Source organism: Somniosus microcephalus, chromosome 6 (assembly GCF_052327205.1).
Source record: "Somniosus microcephalus isolate GS21.2 chromosome 6, FLI_Smic_1.0, whole genome shotgun sequence".
NCBI classification, from domain to species: domain Eukaryota; kingdom Metazoa; phylum Chordata; class Chondrichthyes; order Squaliformes; family Somniosidae; genus Somniosus; species Somniosus microcephalus.
The window spans coordinates 251,978,849-252,006,618 of record NC_140992.1 but is presented as its reverse complement, the minus strand read 5'-3'; the positions used below and the strand labels follow the sequence as shown (position 1 = coordinate 252,006,618).

Genomic DNA, 27,770 nt, shown 5'->3' with positions numbered 1-27,770 from the left:
GGTGCCCTGTTGTTGTGTGCACTGCCTCCCATGGTCGAATAGCTTGGCCAGTGTGTAAAGTGCAGAAAGTGCAATTGATGTTCATGCCAGTGCCATAGCTGCTGGATGAGGGCTGGCCATTAGGCCTTTGAGGTCCCTTTGCCCATAATGTGAGGTGCACATGCAAGGATAAGGAGGACACTGGAAAGGGTACTCACCCTGACAATCCGAGTGAGGTCGTTAAACTTTTTCCGGCATTGGACACCAGTCCTGGGGACATCACTGTTGGCTGTGACCCTCTGGGCGATTTCCCTCCAGGCTCTCCTGTACACCCTCTTGGGAGGCTTCTTGCCACTGTCCGGGAACAAGATATGGCTTCTCTTCTCCAAAGCCCTAACCAGCACCTTTAAATCATGGCCAGAGAAGCGCTGCGCTCGCTCACGGGCCCTCTGCATCCTTCCTGGCGCTATTTCTCTCCAGCAGCAGTGTTTAGGCCTAGCTGGAGGGCTGCAGTATCCAGGGCGTGGCAGCAGACCAAGTCGACCCTTCCCCCTTTAAGAGCTGGCCGGCGCCAGGGTGTCTGCTGTCAATCAAAACATGACCGCACCTGCGCTGCGCCCGGCCTCAGCGGTATCAGTCTGCACCGCCGGCTTAGCGCCTAAAGATAGCCGTGCAACGCCAGTTTTAGCACTCGAGCAAACTCCTTGGCCAAAGCTACTGAATATCGGCGAAGTGGCCTCCACTTTCCGGCGGGCGCAAACTTTAGCGGCCGCCCGACTTTACCGCCCCAAAAGTGGTTATACTGAATTTCTAGGCCCCGGTCTTTGCTCCTCAGTTGTCTCCAATGGGATTGTGCTTTCTTTATTTAAACTGCTCTAAGACATTCGGCATTGACAGCCTATGTCTCCCCTGCTTTCTGCATTTACTATTGAACTGCTGGCAGCCAACATTTGTGCCAGTCGCACAGTCATTGGATTTCTGTGGTCGACAAAAAGAACAAAATGCCCCAGTATGCAGACAGCGTTCTTTTACTTATCTCTAGCCCCCAGTTCTCTCTCTCTGTACAAACTGTATTTGGTATAAGAGTTCTCTGTCAATCTAGAAGATCAATTATTTAAAATCTGATGCCGTGACCCCAGGTAAACTTTTGTCTTCTATGATTCAGGAAACTCTCAGTCTTCGGGAGGGGGGGCACGGGTGGGTGACAATCTCGCCTGATCTGCACCATTTATACTGTGCTAATTTTTCCTGGATACTTAGGATGATTCGTGAGAACTTATTAAACAACTGGACCTACCTTCTCCATGACCAATGGATACAGACAGTGTTTTAAAAAAATGAATACTCTTCCCTGTTTATTGCAAATGCTCTCAGTCTATATTCCAGAAACAACTTTTTTGGGAAGAGTAAGGGAAGATTCTAGTTTATATGGAGTTGTGGCATACCGATCACAGAAAGGACACAATCCGCTTTCCGGTCCGTAGACTATAAATCAGGCGTCATGCCTTTAAGAAGGATCACACCTTTAAGAAACTCGATCTGCAACATAGTTAAGCCCAGAGCGGGGGAGGAGCAGTCGAAGCTGTGCACTGATGAAAGGCAGTCGTACTTTGTGTAGTCTCTGACTCCATTTTGTGTTCAGCATGCAGCCTCAACAATTAAACCTTTTCTGTTGAACCTCTCCGAGTTCAGTATTTTTTGCTAGGAGTACGTAGACTCCTACATTGGTGACCCCAACGCTCAGGACGACTCCTAAGCGTAACCATGGCTGACACAAATGCAGTTTCTGTGAAGCTGCCGGAGTTCTGGGAGAACCTGGCCACCGCCTGGTTCCTTCAAGCCGAATCGCAATTCCGACTCCGCGGCATCACCGCCGACGCAACGATGTACGACTACCTCCTCGCCTCCCTGGGCAGCTCCACAATCACGAAAGTCTGGACAACACTACAAAACCCTCCGGAGGAAGGCAAGTACGCACATCTCAAGGCCGCGCTCATTAAAAAATTCACAGCCTCCCAATTCTTGTGCAACTGCCAACTCCTCGACCTCCCGGGCCTTGGCGACTCCACGCCGTCAGACTTGCTCTCACACATGCTTGCTCTGACCGATGAGAAACCGCCCGGCTCCCTCTTCCGCACGCTCTTTATCCGCCAACTACCTCCCAGCATCCGCCCGGCGATCGAGGCGTCCAGCCTCACGGACCTCGAGGCCCTGGCCGACGAAGCCGATAAGCTCCTGTCCGCCAGCTCCAACCACGCCATCACCCCCGACCTGGCCTCCGCAGCATCGGCGCGCACTCCACCCTCTATCGCGCAGCCACACAGCTCGGCCACGAGGCCCCCCCAGGCCCCCACGTCCCCCAAGCCCTCCGACCCAGGGCTACTGCTACTTCCATACCCGGTTCGGCGCACGGGCACGCCGCTGCAGCCATCCCTGCACGTTTCCAACCACCCCCACACCGGTCTACACGATGGCCGTGGGGCAAGCAGGCGCGCTGCTGTACGTTACGGACAGCGCCTCCGGATGCCGTTTCCTATGCGACACGGGCACGCAGCGCAGCATCATCCCCGCGTCCGCCCTCGAGATCCAGCGAGGCGGCCGCGGCCCTGCGCTGGCTGCCGCCAACGGCACCGACATCCGGACATACGGCACCCGCACCGTCACCATCGACCTCGCAGGCCGCCGCTACCACTGGGAGTTTATCACCGCCAAGGTGCTCTCCCCACTCCTCGGTGCGGATTTCCTGTGCGCCCACGGCCTGTTGGTCGACATGCCTCGGCGCCGCCTCATGGACATGAACACCATGTCACCTATCCCGGGCGCCATGGCCCCCCCCCCAACCCGCCGAAATGGCGTGGCAGTGCCGCGCCCGCTCAATGGACAACTACTCAGCACTCCTGGCTGAGTTCCCAGCCCTCACCAACCCGACCTTCTCCGCGAAGGTTGCTAAGCACGGGGTAAAACACGTCATCCCCACCACAGGCCCACCGGTGTATGCCCACGCCCGCAGGCTGGACCCGGCCAAGCTGGAGATCGCGCGGGCCAAGTTCGCCACAATGGAACAGCTCGGCATCATCCGCCGCTCCAACAGCCCCTGGGCCTCCCCACTCCACATCGTCACCAAACCCGACGGGGGATGGCGCCCCTGCGGGGACTACCGGCGCCTAAACGACGCCACCCAGCCGGATCGGTACCCCATACCGCACATTCAAGACTTCTCGGCTAGACTGGCCGGCCGCTCAGTCTTCTCCAAAGTCGACCTGGTGCGCGGTTACCATCAGGTGCCAGTCCACCCCACAGACGTTCCCAAGACGGCCATAATCACCCCTTTTGGGCTATTAGAGTTCCTCCGAATGTCCTTCGGCCTCAAAAACGCGGCCCAAGCCTTCCAGCGACTCATGGACTCGGTCCTCCGGGACCTGAAGTTCCTCTTTGTCTACCTGGATGACATCCTGGTAGCTGGTTCCTCCAAGCAGGAACACATCGAGCACCTCTGCACCCTGTTCCAGCAGCTCGGTGAGCACGGGCTCATCATCAGCCCAGCCAAGTGCCAATTCGGCCTCAGCAGGATCGAATTCCTCGGCCACCACATCACGCAGGACGGAGCCATTCCCCTGCCCGCCAAGGTGTAAGCCGTCCAGCAGTTCCCCCGGCCTACCAACATCAAAGGCCTCCAGGAGTTCTTGGGGATGATCAACTTTTACAACCGCTTCATTCCCGGGGCGGCCTCCCTCATGCGGCCCCTATACGAAGCCCTCCGGGGTAAGAAAGACAGAATGGTGATCGAGTGGTCGGCGGACATGTTGACCGCTTTTGACTCGACCAAAAAGGCGCTCGCCAACGCCACCATGCTCGCTCACCCACAGCCCAACGCCAGGGTGGCCCTCACCACGGACGCCTCCAACCACGCGGTCGGCGCCGTGTACGAACAGTGGGTCGACGGGGCCTGGCAACCGCTGGCCTTTTTCAACCGCCAACTGCGCCCCCCAGAGGCCAAATACAGCGCCTTTGACCGCGAGCTCCTCGCACTGTACCTGGCAGTCCGCCATTTTAGATTTCTTCTGGAGGGCCGCCCCTTCACCGCGTTTGTCGACCACAAACCCCTGACATTCACGATGGCGAAATCTGCGGACTCGTGGTCAGCCAGGCAACAACGCCAGCTCGCCGCGGTGTCCGAATTCACCACGGACATCCGGCACGTCTCCGGTCGAGACAACGTGGTGGCCGACTGCCTATCCCGCCCCGCCGTCCACGGCGCCCACCTGGCAGTGGACTATGCTCAACTGGCAACGGAGCAACACACCGACCCCGATCTGCTCTCCGCGCCCACAACCCTCCCAGGGCTGCGACTGACTGACGTCGCCTGCGGCCCGTCCGCCGTCACTGTCAAATGCGACACCTCCTTGGCGCAACCCCGCCCCGTAGTCCCGGCGTCCTGGCGAAAACGGGTGTTCGACATCGTCAACGGCCTCTCACACCCCGGCACCCGCACGTCCATTAGACTGGTGGCCAACCGATTTGTCTGGCGTGGCCTGCGCAAAGATGTGCGCGTCTGGTCCAGATCCTGCATAGCTTGCCAGCGTGCCAAAATCCACCAGCACGTCAAAGCCCCACTCGAGGAGTTCACCGAGCCAGAAAGAAGGTTTGACCACGTCCACATCGACCTCGTCGGCCCCCTGCCACCATCACAAGGTCACACGCACCTGCTGACAATCGTGGACCGTACCATCCGCTGACCCGAGGCCATTCCACTGACGTCCACCACCACCGCCATCGCGAGGGCGTTCATCGGTACCTGGGTCGCTCGGTTCGGCGTCCCCTCCGACATGACGTCGGATAGAGGCCCGCAGTTCACCTCTGATCTGTGGGCCGCCATCGCCCGAAACCTCGGGGTGGCCGTTCATCGCACCACGGCTTACCACCCCCAAGCCAACGGACTGTGCGAGCGATTCCACAAGTCCATGAAGGCATCCCTCTGCGCCAGCCTCGAGGACGAGGCTTGGATCGACCGCCTCCCGCGGGTGCTACTCGGCCTACGCTCCGCGGTCAAGGAAGACCTGCAAGCCTCGGCGGCGGAACTCGTGTACGGCCAGCCGCTGCGCGTACCCGGAGAGTTCCTGCCCACCGCCACGACCCCCTGGTCGGCTGACCAGCAACGCCGTGCTTTCGCCAACCGAGCACAACAGTTCGCTCCGGTACCCACCGGCCGGCACGGCGAACCAGCAACCCGCGTACCACCTAGCCTGCACATGGCCAAATTTGTTTTTGTGCGCCATGACGCCCACCGAGGACCTCTACGGCCCCCATACGATGGACCCTACAAGGTACTCCAGACGGGGAACAAATTCTTCCTCCTCGAAGTGGACGGCAGAACTGACAAGGTGTCGGTCGACCGGCTCAAGCTGGCGCACCTAGAGCCCGACGAACCCGTTCAAGTGGGCCAACCCCCACCGCGGGACAGACCGCCTAACAGCCCAACGCGTCCGACCGCCCCGCTCCCGACACCAACCGCCAAGAGCTGTTCCGGCCGTGCCATCAAGCCGCCACGCCGGTTCGTACACTCCCTACTAGCGGATTCTGGGGGGAGCTGTGTGGCGTACCGATCACAGAAAGGACACAATCCGCTTTCCGGTCCGTAGACTATAAATCAGGCGTCATGCCTTTAAGAAGGATCACACCTTTAAGAAACTCGATCTGCAACATAGTTAAGCCCAGAGCGGGGGAGGAGCAGTCGAAGCTGTGCACTGATGAAAGGCAGTCGTACTTTGTGTAGTCTCTGACTCCATTTTGTGTTCAGCATGCAGCCTCAACAATTAAACCTTTTCTGTTGAACCTCTCCGAGTTCAGTATTTTTTGCTAGGAGTACATAGACTCCTACAGAGTGCTAGATTTCTGAAGATTAAATTTAAACTGTTACAACCCCCAGTTAGCAGGGTAGGGTAGTCATTCCAATTGCATGTAAAATTTTTGGACTGAGTTCACTTGTAAATTGGACCTCTGAAACGGGCATGCAACCATTTCAATCAGAGTTGCTGTTTCACATTTGCTATTTTTAAAGGCTCTGCGATTCTCAATAAAGTTAACGCTCGTCTTGTTTTGGATGCACTCAACTGGGTCTAGTGTGATGCATCTATTTTAATATTCTATAAGACTATCTGCCTGCGTCCCTCTGTGAGATAACCTACTTGTGACTTGATCCCATCCTTCACTTTTTCAAGACAAATATGCCCTTAGGTGTTGCAAAGAGTGGGGAGGAGTTTGTTTCCACCTTCTTCAGCTGCTTCATCAATGACCTTCCCTCCAACATAAGGTCAGAAATGGGGATGTTCGCTGATGACTGCAGTGTTCAGTGCCATTCACAACTCCCCAGATAATGAAGCAGTCCATGCCTGCATGCAACAAGACCTGGACGACGTTCAGGCTTGGGCTGGTAAGTGACAGGTAACATTCGCGCCACAGAAGTGCCAGGCAATGACTATCTCCAACAAGCGAGAGTCTAACCACCACCCCTTGACATTCAATGGCATTACCATCACCAAATCCCCCACCATCAATATCCTGGGGGTCGCCATTGACCAGAAACTTAACTGGACTAGTCACATAAATATGGTGGCAACAAGAGCAGGTCAGAGGCTAGGTATTCTGTGGCGAGTGTCTCACCTCCTGACTCCCCAAAGCCTTTCCACCATCTACAAGGCACAAATCAGGAGTGTGACGGAATACTCTCCACTTGCCTGGATGAGTGCAGCTCCAACAACACTCAAGAAGCTCGGCACCATCCAAGACAAAGCAGCCCGCTTGATTGGCACCCCATCCACCACCTTAAACATCCACTCCCTCCACGGTGTACCGTGGCTGCAGTGTGTACCATCTACAAGATGCACTGCAGCAACTCGCCAAGGCTTCTTTGGCAGCACCCCCCAAACCCGCGACCTCTTCCACCTAGAAGGACAAGGGCAGCAGGCGCATGGGAACACCACCACCTCCAAACCCCTCCAAGTCACACATCATCCTGACTTAGAAGTATATCGCCGATCCTTCATCGTCGCTGGGTCAAAATCCTGGAACTCCCTACCTAACAGCACTGTGGAAGTACCTTCACCACACGGACTGCAGCGGTTCAAGGCGGCGGCTCGCCACCACCTTCTCAAAGGCAATTAGGGATGGGCAATAAATGCTGGCTTTGCCAGCGACGCCCATAGCCCATATAAATGAATTTTTTTAATATATATCTTCTGAACCTGTCTCTCATTCCAGTTGCATGGGACTAGGTGTCCATGTAGCACACAGTATGCTGGATTGTGTCTTTCTCTAGAGGTCTTATTTGACTTTGGAATACTGCTGTCCTATTGTTCAGAATATGTCATTGCTTTTCCCTTCCAGTGATGCCATTTGACTCATGGAGGCAGCCAAAATGGAAAGTGGTTCAGGTGGAGAGAATATGTATTCCTTTGTCAAACTCAGGGAAATGTCATTGCCCTATATCATTCGTTTTTCAATTACTGCTCATGAGTATGTGGATTATGCTAGTCCCATTATTTTCAGTTGTGCCTTCGGTCTGGACTTGACGTTGGGGTTTTAAGGTACTCTGTATTTCTCCCTTATTCCATTGTGTGGAGGGGTCTTGCCTCCAACACTGACCCCAGATGTACCTGTCCATTCCCCTCCTCATATTAATCGGTTTGTCTTACCATTAACAAAAGCAGGAATGTCATGCCCACTGTGACGGGACAAGACACAAGATATCACCTTGCCAGTGCCAAATACTTTTCCTTCTTGTGGCCTTGAAAATTTCCCTGGAACAAATCTCATGACTTGCTGTCCTGTTCCCAGCCACACCTGCTTGGGCTATTGCCATATTTCTATCCTGCTGTACACTGTGTGATGTTGGCCTATTTCAATTATTATTTTTTTTTAATTCTCTTCCCCTCCTCACGTAATGTAATGAAGTAATTCCAAATTTGCAAAAATAAAAACAAAGAACAATGAGAAAATAATTGGCCATCAGTCTGGACAACTCTTAACATTTCGCGCGCCTGGTCACATGAACCTCGGGACTGCTCCAAATTGATTCCTGTGCCTCTTTAGCATGAAATAAGTGAGCTGCCAGTGCTACTCATGCTCGTCATTGGCAGCTCGCCTACCCGGGGAGGGGGTTAATTGGACAACACTGGCATAAGTTGAAGTCAGCCAGCATTTCTTAAAGGGCCGGTGCACTGTGGCTACAATCAGCTTCATTCTAAACAGCACTGAAATGTCAGGCAGAAGAGATACTGGAAGAGCTCCCTGCTTTTCAGATGCAGCTTTGGAGGTGCTGGTGGAGGTCAGCAGGAGGGATGGGCCTCATCCTTACACCCAACGGCGTGGAGGTGTCCTGGCCAGCTTTGCAGCAACAGTGGGCAGAGTTGGCAGAGCAAGTGGAAAGGATCGTCATGGATATTGTGGGCAGGCGGCATGTTGGCAATATGGTTTCTGGACAGATTGGAGGACAGGTCCCACGGGGTTTTTAAGCCGTCTCACCCTCTTTCCCTTCTCACCGAGATCTCACCCTCATAGCAAAGGGCTGCTGCTTTCAGTGGGCTCTATGTATCCTTGCCACTAACTGCAAAACCTTGTCGCTCTCTTCTCTTTTAGATGCTGAAGCTCTAGAAACACAATGGCAGTGAGCGCGGAGGAGTCCAGCTTCAACTTGAGCGGGGTCTTCACACGAAGAGGATTTAAGTAAGATGGTGAAACAATATATAGTGTTGCAAAGGAATCTTGGGGAAATAGAAAAGGACATAGAGGTAGAGCTACAGGAAGTCCCGTGGTATGAGAAGCTGTGGGATTGGGGAATGAATGTCAACATGCAGCCATGGATCTGCATCATTTCTCATATATTAATGATAGTACAGTTAGTCATGGCTATAGGATGGGGAATAGCAGCATGCACCGCTTGTAAAAAGAAACGGACCAAACAAAGAGCTAAAGCGAGTCGGAAAGAGTTGGAAAACACAAGTTTGCTCTAAACATGATGGGTATGCAGGGCCTCCTGAACCAGCGACTGATCACCGCATGGGGCAGGAGGCACAGCGATGCTTATACATGTGGTTTAACTTGGGCAAGGACCAAGTACCAAAAGGGGGGATTGCAGTGGGGAAAGAGTTAAAATGACATCGCTGGCAGTTTCACTGAATAGTGTAAAAAGACAGGGGCTAACATGAAAGACCACATCCATAAAGATGCGGTCAAAGATAGCTGACCTATGCAGAAGAAATAAAACAATGAAATGGAGACAGGGTGTCTAGAATTTCAACTGCTCGTAAAAACTATATTATCTGGGTTGCATCCCAAGATATCTTTTAATCAGCATTCAGCAGTTTGAGTGATTGATTGAGGAGGCAGCTTATACATGTTTATATTAAGATTTGTAACCAATCCGTGAAGGTGCATGCAGGCCAAGATCCAATCAGGTGGCAGGAATGAATTTAACATGAGGCGGACATGCTTATTGTAATGTATAAAAATGTAGTGTTTGCTGTATCAATTTGGAGAAGTCTGGCCAAGACAAAGCAGGCCGTCTCCCCACCGGTGCAATAAACACAACTTGACTATCGATCTAAAAACCTTGTGTCGAGTGTTGGTTTAAAATACTCCACAACAATTGGCGTCACGAACAGAATCCACACGGACGGGAGGCACGGGCGAGTGAAGCCGAGCCAAAAATGTGAGAACTTTTAAATACCACATACAGTTAGGGCAAGGCAACACCGTTCTTTGTCCACCGCCCCCTTTGGAATCAAACAACTAAAAGGTTTGAATCGATAAGTCAAGCAGTCTTGGGGTTAGGGTGAAATGCGTGGAAGTATAGGCATGGTATGAGTTGCAAGTAGTGCGTTAACTTTGGAGTAAAAATCTAAAGCATACCTCTGACAATTCCAGTTGCAAGTAGTGTTAAGCATACCTCTGACAACAAATTACCCTAACAAAATTGTTGCAAGTAGTGCAGAAAGTTTAAGCATACCTCTGACAACAAATAAAATAGGCAAGTTGCAAGTAGTGCAGAAAGTTTAAGCATACCTCTGACAACAAATAAAATAGGCAAGTTGCAAGTAGTGCAGAAAGTTTAAGCATACCTCTGACAACAAATAAAATAGGCGAGTTGCAAGTAGTGCAGAAAGTTTAAGCATACCTCTGACAACAAATCGCCAGAACAAAATTGTTGCAAGTACCGTCTCACTCTGCGAGAGTAAAGTAAGGGACGTACCGCTGACAACAATTAACCACGGGAAGTGAAAAACTCGAGTGGGGGCCAGTGGGGTCTCTGACATGCTATTTAGCGGACAACAAATAAAAGATTAATTGACAAAATGGTTAAAAACAATTGTTTTACCGGTGGGTCGTTCGGTTGCCAAAGAGAATGGTGGGCTAAAGAAACAGAATTAAAGGAACAAAAAGCCATCATTTTAGTGGCTCGCGCATATTATGAGTTGAGTAGACGTACTCAAATTTGGACCAAAAACGGGTGCCAAAATTGTACCAGAGTACCAGTAATTTAAGAAAGGGAATAAGGAAAAAATTTAAGTTTTATCGACACAGATGCTACCAGCTTCTGTCCAAAACAAGTAAAATCCAGGATTTGCTGAGTGAAAGGAATCTTAAAAGGAATGCTGGAATCTCAGTTTGTGTGAAAGTGTGTGTTAAAGGTGTGGAAGTTTTCTGTCTTTGAAATAAATGTCTTTGAAAGAAAATGTCTTTGAAAGAAAAAGTCTGTTGTTTGTTTTAGTTCCACCCACTCTTTTGTACAGAGAGCGAAAAGCTGTTTAACCCTTTGAAGACTTGTCTTGAATGATGGACAAGCGTGTGTTGTTTTAAGTTTGTTAATTATTTTACAAAAGATAAGCTTCAGCCTTGAAGTCACAGTCGCCAATGTGCCTGGAAGAAAATGAATTTGAATGTTTACAAGGCATGGGTGATTGTTTCTTTGTTAATGTGGCTATGGTTTCTTTCTTTTCCAAGTGATACTGGTTAGTTAAAAAAAAATTGATCTGGATTGAATTGGAGTTATTGAGGTTAATTAACCTATTAAAACCAGACTTTTATTGTGGCCACGGTGAAATTCTGGTTGGTGTATATTTGTATGGACATGCTAAACACAGGCAAAATGAAGGCTATATCAGACAGAAGGAGGGCGGCTTGGGAAGCAGTATTGATACCCAAGGACAGATCAGTCTAGATTATAAGGGAACATAGAGTCAACCCCACAGAGGGAATGCTATCAGAGAGTGAGGCACATGAGTGTCAGTTAGTAATCGAAGAAGAGGTCAGAGGAACCGTATCAGAATCACCCCTTGAAAATCCCCAAAACTCCTTTTATGTAGACGGATCTCGCCGATATATAAATGGGGAGCCACACACAGTTGGCCAGTAGTATCCGAGAACGGAGAAACAGTTGCAAAAGGAAGGCTTGAAGGAGGAACCTCAGCGCAGGTAGCAGAATTAGTGGCTCTCACGGAAGCATTGAAATTGGCAAAAAGAAAACGAGTAAATATATACACAGATAGTAGATATGCGTTTGGGGTAGTGCATGATTATATGATAGCATGGAATAGGAGAGGATATGTAACCTCCGGAGGAGGACAAATACAGCATGAGGAGGTAGTGAGAGACCTAGTAGAAGCGGTAAAAGGAGAAGAGGTAGCAGTGATTAAAATAAAGGCACACCGCAAGATAGTGAGCGAGCAACAAAAAGGAAATATGTTAGCTGATCAGGCAGTAAGAGCAGCAGCGGACACAGAGATGCCTACACCAATAGCAGTAGGTAGAATAACAGCAAAGAAATACTGCCTAGTGATCATAGGCTAGTTTATAAGGTGGGTGGAAGCATTCCCTACCAGAGACTGTAGTGCTCAGACTGTGGCCCGAATATTTGCATACGACGTGACACTGAGATGGGGGGTCCCATTGCAAATAGATTCAGATCAAGGTACCCACTTTAAAGGAAAGGTAATGAAAGAAGCTTGTAAGCTACTAGGAGTAAGACAGAAGTTCCACATCCCCTATCATCTGCAAAGCTCAGGCATGGTAGAGCGAATGAGCAGAACCCTGAAAACAGCCTTAAGCAAGGCCATAGCCGAAACCGGACAGGGATGGGTGGATGTCCTTCCGTGTATCCTGATGAGGCTGAGAGCCATCCCAAACAGACTGACGCCATATGAACTCATGACTGGACGAGCAATGTGTCTGCTGGAAGGAGTAGTATCTGATAGCGAGGGACTAGGACCCTTAAAAGATAAAATTAGGAAATACGTACAAACATTGGATAATCAATTGAAGGAGCTCAAACAAGAAATTAAAGAACAAGACATCAGAGATAAAAATACACAAAAGCAGGGGGCCTCGGAGCCCCTACCTAAGGTGGGCGAGCAGGTATTTGTTAAAATATTGCCAGAGAGATCAGGATTCTCACTTAGATGGACTGGACCATTTGAGGTTATCATGACCAGCGATACGTGTGCATGTATGAGGGGAAAGGGTAGATGGAAACATTAGACCCAATTAAAACGATATAGCAATAACCCACCTGATCTTAAATCCCACAGGAACAATGGAATAAACACCGGAGATAAACTAACCTCTGGTGACGACCAGGCTTCTGCTTAATTTACAGGGAAACTTCACCATGAAGGTGGGATTACTGCTGGGACACGAACTAAGCGAAGGGACATCCCACATTACACGACAAGTACATGATGAGGAAGCACCATGTTTTAATGGATCAATCATATTCAGAGTCTCATCCACGGTCTCCAATACACAGAAAGAAGAGACAAGCAAACCGAGGATGCTACAATGTCCAGATATGAAACCTGGACCTATGAATGGACTAGTATTATTTACCAGGGAGAACAATTGTATGATAACGTGAGACACGAAATTTGACCGGTGCTAATGAACTTAACCATGTTACAATGGTCAGGATATTGTAAAAGGTTTACTAAAACTAGAGAATTTTATGCATATATGATAAAGAATGTAATTAGCCAAGCTGCTGATGTGACAGGGGCTACTAATTTTAGGGGACATGCTGCATTCCACCAAAGGTTTAAGAGGAGCTTAGGAACCGATATACTCACGGGAATAAACACAGGGACATCATTCATTAATGCCCTAGATATACAAGGAGTCCAGAGTCGTGTGGAACGACTACAAAGGGTATTGCAACAGATTTTAGAGACGGAAACTGGTTTGGTTCGACAAGGATCAGAGTTAGGAGGACACACGATAAGGAAATTACTCGAGGGAATCAAGGTTATAGAGGACCATGCTAGCGTTATCAACAAACTAAACTGTAGAGATGAGGAACAGACAAAAGACGGGGTAGGGCGAGGCATGTGTCATGCCTATGGCCAATGGATTACCGGACAGTTAAAACATAATCTGGCACAGATACAGCAAGGCGAGGTACCAGACTGAATTAACAGCACACAGCTCCATGGCATGGGCCAGAATCCAGGCCCTCTGAGTGCTTGCACCCTCAAAGGGATGACCAGAGTATATCCGATGATACAAAAATGTAAAGCAGAAGTGACAGCAATGATAGCCATGGTACTCCTGATACCAGTGGTGGGACTAGACACAACTCCATACCCACAGTACCAGTAACAAACATAGGTACAGTGAGGGGTGAGGCATACCTCCAATACTACCTATGTCATCAGGAAGAATGGTACTATGAGAGAAGTCTCCCTAAACGGATGCCACGGGAAAGGCACGCTTACGATATGCCCACATCTGGTAGGAGAAGGCCCTAAGGATGAGTGCGGCTATAATAAGACAGAGGGGTGTGTGTTGGAATTATCACATGTTGATCACCATCACACCCGCTCGGGATATAGAGGCGAAGGGGAGTATTGTATAGTCACCCCAGAGACTGAGTACCAATATAGTAACCTTGTATGTGCAATCGCAATGCCTAACTTCTGCTTTACGCCAAAGATCCCTGTGACAATTGGACACACCAGATTGGTGTATGTACATTCAAGGGAGGAGATAAAACTAAATGTGCCAGATAGTCTAAAGGACGAGTTGGTCAATTATGAAGATCCCGCCTACAAGAGGATCTGCAAGAAATGAAAGAGGATTTAAGTAAGATGGTGAAACAATATATAGTGTTGCAAAGGAATCTTGGGGAATTAGAAAAGGACATAGAGGTAGAGCTACAGGAAGTCCCGTGGTATGAGAAGCTGTGGGATTGGGGAATGAATGTCAACATACACCCATGGATCTGCATCATTTCTCATATATTAATAATAGTACAGTTAGTCATGGCTATAGGATGGGGAATAGCAGCATGCACCGCTTGTAAAAAGAAAGGGACCAAACAAAGAGCTAAAGCGAGTCGGAAAGAGTTGGAAAACACAAGTTTGCTCTAAACATGATGGGTATGCAGGGCCTCCTGAACCAGCGACTGATCACCGCATGGGGCAGGAGGCACAGCGATGCTTATACATGTGGTTTAACTTGGGCAAGGACCAAGTACCAAAAGGGGGGATTGCAGTGGGGAAAGAGTTAAAATGACATCGCTGGCAGTTTCACTGAATAGTGTAAAAAGACAGGGGCTAACATGAAAGACCACATCCATAAAGAAGCGGTCAAAGATAGCTGACCTATGCAGAAGAAATAAAACAATTAAATGGAGACAGGGTGTCTAGAATTTCAACTGCCCGTAAAAACTATATTATCTGGGTTGCATCCCAAGGTATCTTTTAATCAGCATTCAGCAGTTTGAGTGATTGATTGAGGAGGCAGCTTATACATGTTTATATTAAGATTTGTAACCAATCCGTGAAGGTGCATGCAGGCCAAGATCCAATCAGGTGGCAGGAATGAATTTAACATGAGGCGGACATGCTTATTGTAATGTATAAAAATGTAGTGTTTGCTGTATCAATTTGGAGAAGTCTGGCCAAGACAAAGCAGGCCGCCTCCCCACCGGTGCAATAAACACAACTTGACTATCGATCTAAAAGCCTTGTGTCGAGTGTTGGTTTAAAATACTCCACAACATTGCTGAACTGTTTTTTTTTCCTAAATCCTATTTAAGTCTGCAGACAGCTGATAACTGTTAAAGGATAGGATTATCACCAAAATGACAGGTATCCCCTTAAGCTGTGGAAACAGGCCCTGTGCCTGTTTGCATCAGCCTTAAAATTTTCATACATAATTGCTGGACAGTTGGTGGACAATTAGCCCAACTCTGCGCCAGCAATTAGGATTTCCCCGTGGGTGCAGATCGTCTGTCAAGTCAGAACTTGACGATCGCAAGTTCGGGATTTAGCGCTGCATGCGGAAATCCCAAACTTGCTGTCCATTTCAAAGGCTGTATGATGGCGTTACCAACCACAAAAATCCGGGCCATTGTGTTTTTTTTGTTTAAATAATACCTCTGCCCATCAGATTTCTCCTTTACAACTTCTGTACTCGTAATTTAATCATCAATTTAACACAACACTTGGCAGCGGCCCAGTGAAAACCAAACAACATGAAATGGGCACTAAATTAAGACTGTCTCATTAGTAACACTCGCTTTGGTTACCAGTAGTTGAGGAACAGAAGCCTGCCGTAACTGTAACATGTCAGCAGCTCTTTCCCTCTAATCCCCGAATGCCCCGCACCCCCCAAGAAATCCCAACAGATTGATAACGTTAAAACAACATGCCTATTTAGATGTGTTTTAATACTACATGGTTTTAAGATTGCAGAAATTCAATTATGTTGTGAACTGTGGTACTGAATAGTTGATCACAAGCCTTTAGGCTCTCCAGTATGACTTAAATACACTGTAGGAAACAGACAGAAAGACAGACTTGCATTTATATAGCGCCTTTCATGACCACCGGACGTCTCAAAGCGCTTCACAGCCAATGAAGTACTTTTTGAAGTGTAGTCACTGTTGTAATGTAGGAAACGCGGCAGCCAATTTGCGCACAGCAAACTCCCAAAAACAGCAATGTAATAATGACCAGATAATCTGTTTTTATTATGTTGGTTGAGGACAGCGGGGATAACACCCCTGCTCTTCTTTAAAATAGTGCCATGGGATCTTTTACATCCACCTGAGAGAGCAAACATCTCAGTTTGAAATCTCATCTGAAAGACGGCACCTCCGACAGTGCAGCACTCCCTCAGCACTGCACTGCAGTGTCAGCCTAGGCTTTATGTGCTCAAGTCCCTGGAGTGGGACTTAAACCCACAACCTTCTGACTCAGAGGCGAGTGTGTTACCAACTGAGCCACAGCCAACACTGCGTGAAGAGTGAAGTGCTCCACAATTGCTCTAAAACTGTGGTGTCCAAATCATGGACAGTGGGCCATATGTGGCCCACAAGCCCTGGCAATCTGACCCATGAAGGTCCAGGCAATTCAGCACTTTTTGCACATATATTTTCAGTTCCTATTCAAAGGTTTAGAAAGGGCTGTTCTTAGCGCTGTGAGGTAAATGTGGTCGTTGCCTTGCTGGTGGATTCAGTCTAAATCAGACAATAAAATCTGTTAGTAATCACATTTTAGGCAAAATAATGGCAACATTGATTTCAATTTTATGTAGCCTGTGAGGCTCCATGATGCACACCTAAATGACCCACAAAGAAACATCCTGCTTTAAAATAATCTCTTGCTCAAACATATAAACAGGAGCTAAAGGAGGCAATTTATCAGGTCATCAGTTTTGCTGTGCAGCTGAATTTCATGATCAACTGGTTTCTGTGTTCATGAACCAACTATCTGCTCATTAACCTCAGTACAGGATCACTCCAAGATAGTCAGACAACAGAAGTTAAAAGCAAAAATTAGGGATGTGTGCAGCGTCAATATTAGTACAGACTCTGAAATTTCTCCTGCTGATGATTTTAGATTTTAAAAAGTCACCGTGAATACAAAATGGCATTTTCATATAAGTTTGTCATTGCAGAAATATCACTTACCTGGGGGCAAAATCACTTTACTTTGAAAGTAGTAATTTCACTTTACACAAGATCCAGGTGCTACATGGCGGTAAGGGGAATTATTTTAGTCCCATGCACATAAAAACACAAGGAAAAATGAAATGAGAAAAAGGCATTCGACTATGATGCCTTTACTTCCACAAACCATATTACCATTTGCCCTACTGTAGACTCTTCCCAACTTAATCTTGGAATTTTTATTATTGTAGATGAAGTTCACATTTCAGGCAATGGCCCTTCATCAGAACATGCATTTCTAATGAAGGGCAATTGGCTGAAACATTAGCTTTGCTTCTCTCCGTGGATGCTGTGCCTGATTTGCTGAGCGTTTCCACTGTTTTTCTTTGTTTTATTTCTAGCTCCACTTCACACTGACACCTTCGTACAATTCTTCACACAGATCTAAAGTTTGCTGTCCTAAAGTCTTGTGAATCTGTAGTGTTATTCTTATTTTTATTACAATAGGATATCTAACTGACAATAACCACTAGAACCCACGGCTCTGAAATAACACCCGTGGGATACCAGCAAACAAATGCTTATTGTGTTTATCTCTAATTCCTCTCTGCATTGTTTTAGTAGAGGTGTTAACTTGTGTTAAGTGAACAGTATAACACCTTTGCTATAATAGCAGACGGAGCATATCAAACTTTCGAACGCAGGTGTTCCATGGCATAATTCCAGGACCCAAGTGTTCATCTATTTCCAATCGCCTAATCATTTCTATACTGCTTCATGTACGGTGTTAAGAAAGTCACTTTTTACCTCTATGAAAGTGCTTATACTGGTTTGAAATTGATTGAACATTTGGCACTCTGTTCCGCTTGTCCACTAACTTGCTGCTATGATACTAAAATCTGTGGGATGTCCTCCAGTGTCTTATTTGCTTAAATAGCTCTCCATTGGCTTGGTCACATTGAGATGGCCGGCAGTGGATTCCAGTTGCCAAGTTTTAGTTTGTTACATCGCCTGTCTCCGCCCTTGCCTCAGCTCATCCGCTGCTGAAACCCTCATCCATACCTTTGTTACCTCTAGACTTGACTATTCCAACGCATTCCTGACTGGCCTCCCACATTCTACCCTACGTAAACTTGAGGTCATCCAAAACTCGGCTGCCTGCGTCTTAACTCGCACCATGTCCCGTTCACCCATCACCCCTGTGCTCGCTGACCTACATTGGCTCCCGGTTAAGAAACGTTTCCATTACAAAATTCTCATCCTTGTTTTCAAATCCCTCCATGGCCTCGCCTCTCCCTATCCTCTGTAATCTCCTCCAGTCCCACAATGCACGACCTTATTCATTAGTCTGTTATGCAGGCCTTTTGAAAATCTAGATAAATTACATCTACTGCATTACCCATGTCTACTCTCTCTGTTACCTCTTCAAAAAATTCAATTAGGTTGGTCAAGCAAGACTTTCCCTTTTGAAATCCATGCTGACTATTCATTACTATGTTTCTGGTTTCTAGATGTTCTTCTATTTTCTCCTTTAGTAGGGATTCCATTATTTTTCCTACCACCGATGTTAAGCTGACTGGCCTATAGTTCCCTGGACATGTTCCATCTCCCTTAGGTAGTAGTTGAGACAAATAGTATAGATGCATTTAAGGGGAAGCTAGATAAGCACACGAGGGAGAAGGGAATTGAGGGATATACTGATAAGAGTTAGATGAGGAAGGATGGGAGGTGGTTCGAGTGGAGCATAAATGCCGGAATGGACTGGTTGGGCCGAATGGCCTGTTTCTATGCTGTATCTATCTATATATATAAAAAATAATATAATATATATATTATATATATATATCTATATCTATATATATAAATCGGTACATCTGTCTGTCATTCTGTCTGTCTGTCATTGCGTGTGCGTCTGTCGGGTATGCGCTCAAAAGTTACAGGGCGTACCTACGCGCGCGTTACCTCCAAAGAAAGCTTACGCTTCTGAGACGGTTTTAAGCGTATTTACATTTCGGCCGGGCTAAAATCGCGCCCGCGGTATCCGAAAAACCTTAACATTCCACTCATTAGCATCTCATTATCCGCTCATTAGCGACAGAGTGACCTCGAGCTCGACCAATCGTACGCCGGGTTGCTGGCGTGTGCCGCCAGGCCAATCAGTGCGTGTGTGGCCAGGCCTTATCGTTCTGAACCGAGGTGAGTCGCCGCCATCTTGATTCCAAACTTTTCCTTTCTTTTTCCCGCTTTCTGCGTCTTTAAAAAAAACGTTGCTTTTAAAACACATATTGTTTTTTTAAAAAATGATTTAGAAACGAATTAACTTATCTAATCTCATTAATTTTCCTACCTTTCCCCGTTTTTCCAGGTAGGCCTCGAAGCCTCGGCTTCTCCTTCGCACCCACGCCCGAGCTAGGCACCTCCCGGCCCCACTCGAAGGCTGGAGGGCCGAGCCTCAGCCCAGCGCCGCTAGGGTGCGCGCGCAGCAGGAGCTGAGACGCGGCGTCTCTCTCTGGCTCGGCCGGGGGGCGGGGCTTGCTGAGCGTCAAGCGTTACCCTGGCAACCGGGCCCGCCGGCCGTCTCGCACAGCTGCAATCGGCGGTCTTCACCTCGGGGGGGGGCGCGACCCTCGGGGGGGGCCGTGACCCTCGGGGGGGCCGCGACCCACGGGGGGGCCCCCGCCCTCCCTCCCCCCCCGCGCCCCCCTCCCCTTCCCTTCCCCCCTCTCCCCCCTTCCCCCCTCTCCCCCCCTTCCCTTCCCCCCTCCCCTTCCCCCCTTCCCCCCCACCCTCCCTTTCCCCCCCCGCCCTCCCTTCCCCCCCGCCCTCCCGCCCTCCCTTCCCCCCCACCCCCCCTCCCCCCCCGCCCTCCCTCCCCCACCCCCAGTTGCTCTCTCTCTCTCTCTTCCAACAACAACATGCCCTCGAAAAAGCCTCGGCACCGCCGGGCACTTCAGCTAGTCTATATATATAAAAGGATACTTCTGTCTGTCTGTCATTCCGTCTGTCTGTATTGAATAAACTCGAAAGTTATAGAGCATACCTACACGTGTGTTACATCAAAAGAAAGCTGACGATTCCAGAACCGTCCTAAGCATATTTACGTTTCGGCCAGACAAAAATTGCGCCCGCGGTATCCAAAAAACGTTCAACATTCCGCTCATTATCCGCTCATTAGCATCGAGTGACGTCGAGGTCGACCAATCGTACGGCGGGTTCCTGGCGCGTGCGGGCGGGCCCTCCTATGGTCGAGTGATGGGGCGATTGACCAATCCTACGCTTCGGTGACCTGATGGTCCACCAATCGGTGTGTGTGTGTGGGTGAGCCTTATCGTTCTGAACCGAGGTGAGTCGCCGCCATCTTGATTCCAAACTTTTCATTTCTTTTTCCCACTGTCTGCGTGTTTCTTTTCAAATCTACATTTCCAGCAAAAATAAAGTTGCTTTTAAAAGACAAATTGTTTTTTAAAAAAGTTAATTCATTTGTAAATCTTTTGTCTAACCTCCATAATTTTCCTATCTTTCACCGTTTTTCCAGGCCTCAAAGCCTGGGCGTCTGTTGACCAGCCACGCCCGAGCTAGGCGCCTCCCGTCGCGATCGACAAAAGGCCAGCGATCGCCGCCATCTTTGTGAAGGCTGGAGGGGGCGGGCCTGAGCCGAGCGTCGCCACCGCCGCCATCTTTGTAAAGGCGGGCGGGGCGGGAGTCAGCGTCCGCGTCATCTTCCGCCCGGAGCGCGACTTGAGTCTGGCCGGGCCTCATGCGGTAGGTTGCGTGGCGGTGTCGCTCTGGTCTTGAAGCCGGCTCAGGCGGGGCTCGGGAAGGCGGAGCTCGGGAGGGCGCGCAGCGCGCGGGGCTCGGGAGAGCACGAGCCGAGGGCGCGCGCGCAGCGGGGCTCGGGAGAGCACGAGCGCGGCGCTCGGGGGCTCAGGAGGGTGCGCGCGTGGGGGTCGGGAGAGCGCAGTGGGAGGGCGGGGCTCCGGAGAGCGGTAGAGCGGGAGGGCGGGGCTCCGGAGGCCGGTGCTTGGGAAGGCGGAGCTCGGGAGGGCGCACGCGCGGGGCTCGGGAGAGCGCAGCGGGAGGGCGGGGCTCCGGAGATCATGGGGGGGGCGGGGGGTGAGCTTCGGGAGATCGGGGGGGCGGGGCTCGAGAGATCGGGCCTCGGGAGATCGGCGCTCGGGAGGGCGGGGCTCGGGGACTCCCCCCCTCCCCTCCCCTCCCTCCCCTCTCTCCTCTCCCCCCCGCCCCTCCCCTCCTCTCTCCTCTCCCCCTCCCCTCCTCTCTCCCCTTCCCCCCTCCCCTCCTCTCTCCCCTTCCCCCTCTCTCCTCTCCCCCCCTTCCCCCCTCCCTCCCCCTCTCCCCCTCCCCTCTCCCCCTCCCCCCTCTCCTCCCCTCCTCTCCCCCTCCCCCCTCTCCTCTCCTCCCCCCCTCGCCTCTCCCCTCTCCTCCCCCTCTCGCCTCTCCCCTCTCCTCCCCCTCTCCCCTCTCTCCTCCCCTCCCCCTCCCCTCTCTCCTCTCCTCCCCTCCCCCCTCCTTCCCCCCCTCCCCCCTCCCCTCTCCTCCCCCCTCCTTCCCCCCTCCCCTTCCCCCCCTTCCCCCCTCTTCCCCCCCTCCCCCCTCCCCTCTCTTCCCCCCCTCTTCCCCCCCTCTCAGTCGCTCTCTCTCTTCCCCCCAGTCGCTCTCTCTCTTCCCCCAGTCGCTCTCTCTCTTCCCCCCCGTCGCTCTCTCTCTTCCCCCCCGTCGCTCTCTCTCTTCCCCCCCCATCGCTCTCTCTCTTCCCCCCCCCAGTTGCTCTCTCTCTTCCCCCCCCCAGTCGCTCTCTCTCTTCCCCCCCCCCCCAGTCGCTCTCTCTCTCTCTTCCAACAACAACATGCCCTCGAAAAAGCCTCGGCACCGCCAGGCACTCCAGCTAGTAATATATAAAAGGATAAAAGGATAGTGGTGTCTGTCCGTCTGTCTGTCCGCTATACACTCAAAAGTTATAGAGCGTACCTACACATATGTTATATCAAAAGAAAGCTGATGATCAGGGGAGTGTCATAGGTGTATTTACTTTTTGGTCAGACAAAAATTGTTTGGACAGTATACAAAAAACGTTCAAAAATCCACTCATTAGCGGTTGACCAATCCTACTGCTCATTAGCGTTGAGTGACGTGATGGTTGACCAATCCTACAGTTCAGTGACCTGATGGTTGACCAATCGGCATGTCACGGGTGGGACCTAATCCTGCAGCCTACCGAAACGTTGCTGCCATTTTTTCCCCTGCTTTTACCAGCTGCGGCGGCCCGCTGGAGCGGGAGGTGAGTTGGGGTCACTCGGGCCCATGGGGTCACTCGGGCTGGGCCTGACAACCGCTCGTCCCGAGACACAGAGCAGGGGAGCGGCAGCGGCTGGCCATCAACTGCGCGACCCGAGACAGAGAGCGGGGGAGCGGCAGCGGCCGGCCATCAACCGCGCAGCCCTCTAAACTGCCCTGGCAACGCCAGGCCCCCCCAGCTAGTATTCTGTATCTTTGTCGAATGATGGTGTCTTGTTTCTGCTATGAAGATTGTACTTCTTAAATTATCTACCATATCCTAAAAATTGCGGAGGTTCAAATTACAGTAAACATTACTGCACAACGTGTAAACTGGGTTCGATTTCAAAACATTGTCAATGGGAAGAATTACAGTCCTTGTGATGGAAGCAAAGTCTAGTTGTGTAATATAAGACATTTATTTTCTTCAAAATCCAAGATGTCAGTCAGTCCCAACCTCATGGGACTTGCTGTGTGAGATGAACGTTTGTTGATTGTCAGCGGAGTGCCCTTTTATGCCTGCAGCCATGAAGGCGTTATGTCGATGGAACGTCTTGCAATCTAAATGTGTGTCAATGTAAAATGTTTTTTCTTGTCTAAAGTACTTCACCAAGCATTGCCAAATGCTGGATGGATGTCTTCTCTACTATCACTCAATATCATTAAATCTATATCTCCATCTGCTAATCTGATGTCGTCATGAAGGTGGCGATCAAAGAAAAATAAAGTTAATGCGATGTATTTATATTGTTCAGGAGGGACATCATCTGAGAGGGATGTCATTTGGCAATGTTCTTGAACCAAGTTTGAGCAGGAGAAAATTAAAGTTTTTTGATTAGCTGGTGTTTAATTCTAAATTTGCAATTACAGGAAACTCTCGTTTAAACGGCACCTAAATATCCGGAATTCTCTATTAACCGGCAAAATTCTCGCTCTGAAAACAACACCTCAATAACCGGCAATGTTGCCGAGTCCGAATCTCCCGCGGTGGCCGTTAGTCAGTGGGGGTAGTTCTCCAAACTGCTACTACTCGGCTTCTTGGCGCTGTCGGAAGTCGGAACACCTCAAAACCCCTGTAACAGGGGTCTGACTCTCTCGCGCTGCCAGTAGTCTCTTCTGATCCACCATTTTACAGGGGTACTGTGTGTCTCCCACGCTGCTGGTAGTCATTGCATTGCATTATGGAAATCCCAAAAGTTGGTCCAAGTAAAAGGAAGAGAGTGGTGTTAACTTTAAAACAGAAAATCGACATATGCCAACGACTAGAAAGGGGAGAGAAGCGTATCAACATTATGAATGAATTCAAAATCGGTTCGTCAACAATCTACGACATCAAATCGCAGAAGGATAAGCTGCTCAAGTTTTATTCAAGCTCGGAGACATCTAAGAGTGTAGAGAAACGGCGTACGCTTCGTAAGCCTAAGCTTGAAGAGCTGGATACCGTGCTTTATGAGTGGTTTTCTCTTAAGCGTTCAGAGGGTGTTCCGATTTCCGGACCCATGCTAATCGAAAAAGCGAAGGATTTCTACGCAAAGTGTGCTTTCTCCGAGGGATGGCTAACGTGCTTCAAGGTATGGCACGGGATACGACGACTCGATATTTCCGGGGAGAAGAAATTAGCTGATCACGACGCTGCAGAAGAATACTGCAATTATTTCAATCGGATTGTGCAGCAATATGATTTGTCACCAGCACAGCTATACAATGCCAAAGAAACTGGCTTATTTTGGAGGTTTTTGCCAGAATCAACGCTTGCTGGGGCTTGTGAGGCTAATGCTTCAGGTTACAAGAAAAATAAAGATCGTGTAACCGTGCTTACATGTGCGAATGCTGCTGGATCACACCGGGTTAAACTTCTTGTCATTGGGAAGTATAAAAATCCCCGTGCATTTAAAAATGTGAGGCACTTACCTGTTGAGTACAAAGCTCAAAGAAATGCTTGGATGGATAGGGAAATCTTTTCGAATTGGTTCCATCATATTTTTGTTCCATCTGTGAGGGAACATTTCCGTAGAATAGGGAAACCTGAAGATAGCAAATGCATTTTATTGCTTGATAATTGTAGAGACCATCCGCATGAATCCGAGTTGGTTTCGGGAAATATTTTCACCATTTATTTGCCACCAAATGTAACTTCTCACATACAACCCATGGACCAGGGCGTTATCCAAAATCTCAAGTGTCATTACAAGAAAGACTTCCTACGTAAACTGATAAGCCAAGATGACAATATTCACACATTTCAGAAGGAATACAATCTTAAAGATGCCATCTTTAATGCTGCATGTTCCTGGAACTTGGTGTAAGGTCACACTTTGAGACAAGCCTGGCGCAAATTGTGACCTTCTGTAATGTTTGCTGAAGGTTCTTCTTCAGAGGAGGAGGAATTTCATGGGTTCAATGTTCGTCCCAAGAGGAGTACAGTAATGGAAATGGCTGGCATGGTGAAAAATGTAGGCCCAGCAAACCCTCTACGTCACCTCAGTGAAAGTGATATTGAGCAGTGGGTTGATGAAATAATGGAGAATGTTTTGAATCCAAAGAAAGAAAAGGAAAGGTGAGATGGAAAGTGAAGAGGATGAGATTTCTGAAGAGAAGATGATTTCTTGGGCTAAAGCTGCAGAAGGATTTGCTTTATTCCTCAAATTTGCTGAAAGCCATTCTTGCTATTCTGCCCAAGAAGTTATGCACCTCCATATTCTGCATTCCACCTTTCTACAAAAAAAGGCAAGAGTCCACTAAGCAAGCAGACATCCGGGACATGTTTAGGAAAGCTTCCAAAAGAGTTGAAGCAGTGGAAGTGCCTGAAGAATCTGTTGAAGTGCATGATCCTGATGACCCAGCTGACATGGATATTCCTGATGAACCAGTTGACTTGGAATAAGTGTACAGTCAACCACAGTACTTTATACTGTACTGTACAGTCATTTATAAGTTTTGTTTTACTGTTAAGTAATTAAAGAGTTATGGATTACCCTCAACTAGCAGTACTGTACTTAATCAAGCATCTTCCACCATCCATTTAACACAACATTATGTAGGTGAGTACCCACTTACTGTATATTGCACATTTCTTGATTTTTTTTATTTTTCTTTGTTAAAAATAGCCTCGGTAGATAACCCTCTCCGTCATCCGGAAATTTTGATAAACCGGCAACACGCTGGTCCCATCGGTGCCAGATAAAAAAGAGTTTCCTGTATACTACGGCTGCCAGTCTCACAATGGTATCTCTTAAATGTGATGCATAGCTGGTAGACCCGAGTTATAGTGCAAGGGGTACCTTGCTGCAAGTTACACAGGGGTCAGCAGTAAGGGAGTTCTGCATGCTCATGCTTGTTCCACTGATCGGCCAGCTAATTTTAATGTTAGGGAGCTGTGAGCAGCAGATTCTGTTTATTCCTAACAACAAAAGCATTGAAAAATAAGTTTATAAAATCCCAAAGAGGGTCAGACCTGGGCACTTTTAAAAAGCAGCTTTGCATCATGTTGAACTTATACTTCTGCTGGTGCAAACTCAAAGCAAGTGCAAGATGGCGCTTGGAGGTGTGCTCGGGAATCAGATCAGGACCTGGCTCCAAATCAGAATGGCACTTGCATATTGATGGGTACCTGAAACCACTTTACATTGACATACAAATGGCAATACAACTGCATCCTAAGAGTCTCTACTATATTTGTGCCAAAGAACTGAGAGAGTGGTTAATTCTGATGGCCTTTCTGTGCTTTACAAAATGAATTGTGCTGTGTTAGCCTGTTATTGTGCTGTAAATTGGAAATAAATAATTGTTGCTTTTAAGCCTGTGAAAGCTTATGATCTATCTGTTGGCATTTTATTTGCTAAGCAGTCTTTACGAGTAGGTCAAATCTGTGTACATTCCAGTACAGAGTTTATTTACTATAATTGAGGCAGTTGTTAGTCCTGGGTCATGCACTGTCTCCAAGTACAGGTTACAAACAAATACAGCTGCTAGATTATGAGAGACAAGACCCACTCACGGGAACTGTTGAAAGGGAAAACCATGCTTTAAAACTCCCACATCGTAACAGACCCAATTTACATACATCAATCTCAACTTTCTGTATAAATTAAGTTTCTTTACTACTACTGTAAACAAAAATCCATTATTTTGATTCATTTATATTGTATCTCCCAAGTTCAATGTGTACACCAGTAGCATGCAATAAAGTACACTTTATCTTAATTAGAAACAGTACCAATGGTGAACTGTTAACAATTTTACTTGCTATTCCACACCCAGAGATTTACCAAATGTGAAGCATTGTAACTATGTCACCTACTGTGCTGCACACTACATATGGGGGAAAACTAAATTTATAAAGAAAAACACTCAAGAATAAGAAAGTCAAGCGATCAATAAAATAAGTAGGAGCTGAAGGAAAGGACACCTTCAACAGATAAAGGGAAGGTTGGGTGGAACCATGATTTGGGGAGCAAGGGCAAAGACTTCAAATCAACGTCATAGATAGCTTTGAATGGGAGCAGCTTTTCCCTGTGCTGTAATCCTCCCAGAGAAAGAACTTAGTAACAAAATAAGTAAAACAATAAATGCATAAAAGAAAGGAATGAAATAAGTAAACCAAAAGCCAGTATTTGGGGTTGGGGTATAAAATAAACGAAAAATGAGGGAGAAAGATAATAGGGGTACATAGGCATGACAGGATCTGGAGTTGTGGTAGAACCTCGTGTATCTTCAATGCTTTTCCTTAGTTTTGAGAAGTGTGGAGTACTCGTTTAAAAAGTACACACATCACTGAAACCCATTTGAAAGAGAAAATAAAATTCTGTGGTAACTACAGCACGGTCAAGTGGTTGAAATCGGGAGTCCTTTTGTGTTGGAATTGGTTGACTCTCTCAGTGAGAGTGAAAACGAAAAAAAGATTTTTTTTTTACCCACCCGTGTAAAGTTTGGCTGCAGTTGCGCCCCTCTTACCTGTGATGAGGATGGCCTTTTCCCGGACAGGTAGCAGCCCGGTGACTGGCAGCGTGCAGTAGTTGAGCAGACACGCCAGGCAGAAGAGGCAGAGGCCGGGGTAGCCGGGCAACGCCACGAAGCAGACGGGTTCGCCGAGCAGCAGCAGCAGCAGGCTGAAGGCAGCCCGCCCGCCCATCCTCAGCTCCTGCCGGAGCAGCCGGCGGACCACCGCGCCGCCCAGCGCAGCCGTGGCCAGGGTGTAGAGCAGCGAGAAGAAGAGCTGCTCGGCCGGCTGGTCCATGCGCTTCTTCTCCCTCTCCTCCCCGGGACTGCTACCACTCAAAGTAACCCCGATGGGCTCCACTTCCAGTTCCTTTCTCTCTCTCTCACAAAGCCTTGCCTTTGTTCCCCCTCAGCCTACAACAACTCCTTCTCCACCCTCCCCCTTTTCCTTTCCCTTTCCCCTCCCCTCTTTGTCAGCGGCTGCCACTCTCACTTGTCAACTTCAGCCGCAGGATCACAGTGGGGAGTGGGAGAATTATACCGCAGAGAGAGAGAGACACACACACACATACATACAACATTCCCGTTGAACATCGGTTCCGATGAAAGGTCATCA

General features: G+C 48.7%; 1 protein-coding gene across 1 annotated transcript in view; it reads right to left on the bottom strand.

Annotated features, from left to right (window-relative positions):
- Window positions 1-27,514, bottom strand: part of hsd17b2 (hydroxysteroid (17-beta) dehydrogenase 2) — a 64,698-nt gene extending 37,184 nt beyond the window's left edge. The window contains 1 exon segment of the mRNA XM_085991758.1: window positions 27,170-27,514. Coding sequence (XP_085847884.1) covers window positions 27,170-27,452 — 283 coding nt within the window. The 5' untranslated portion in view covers window positions 27,453-27,514.
- Window positions 27,515-27,770: the final 256 nt, after the last annotated feature.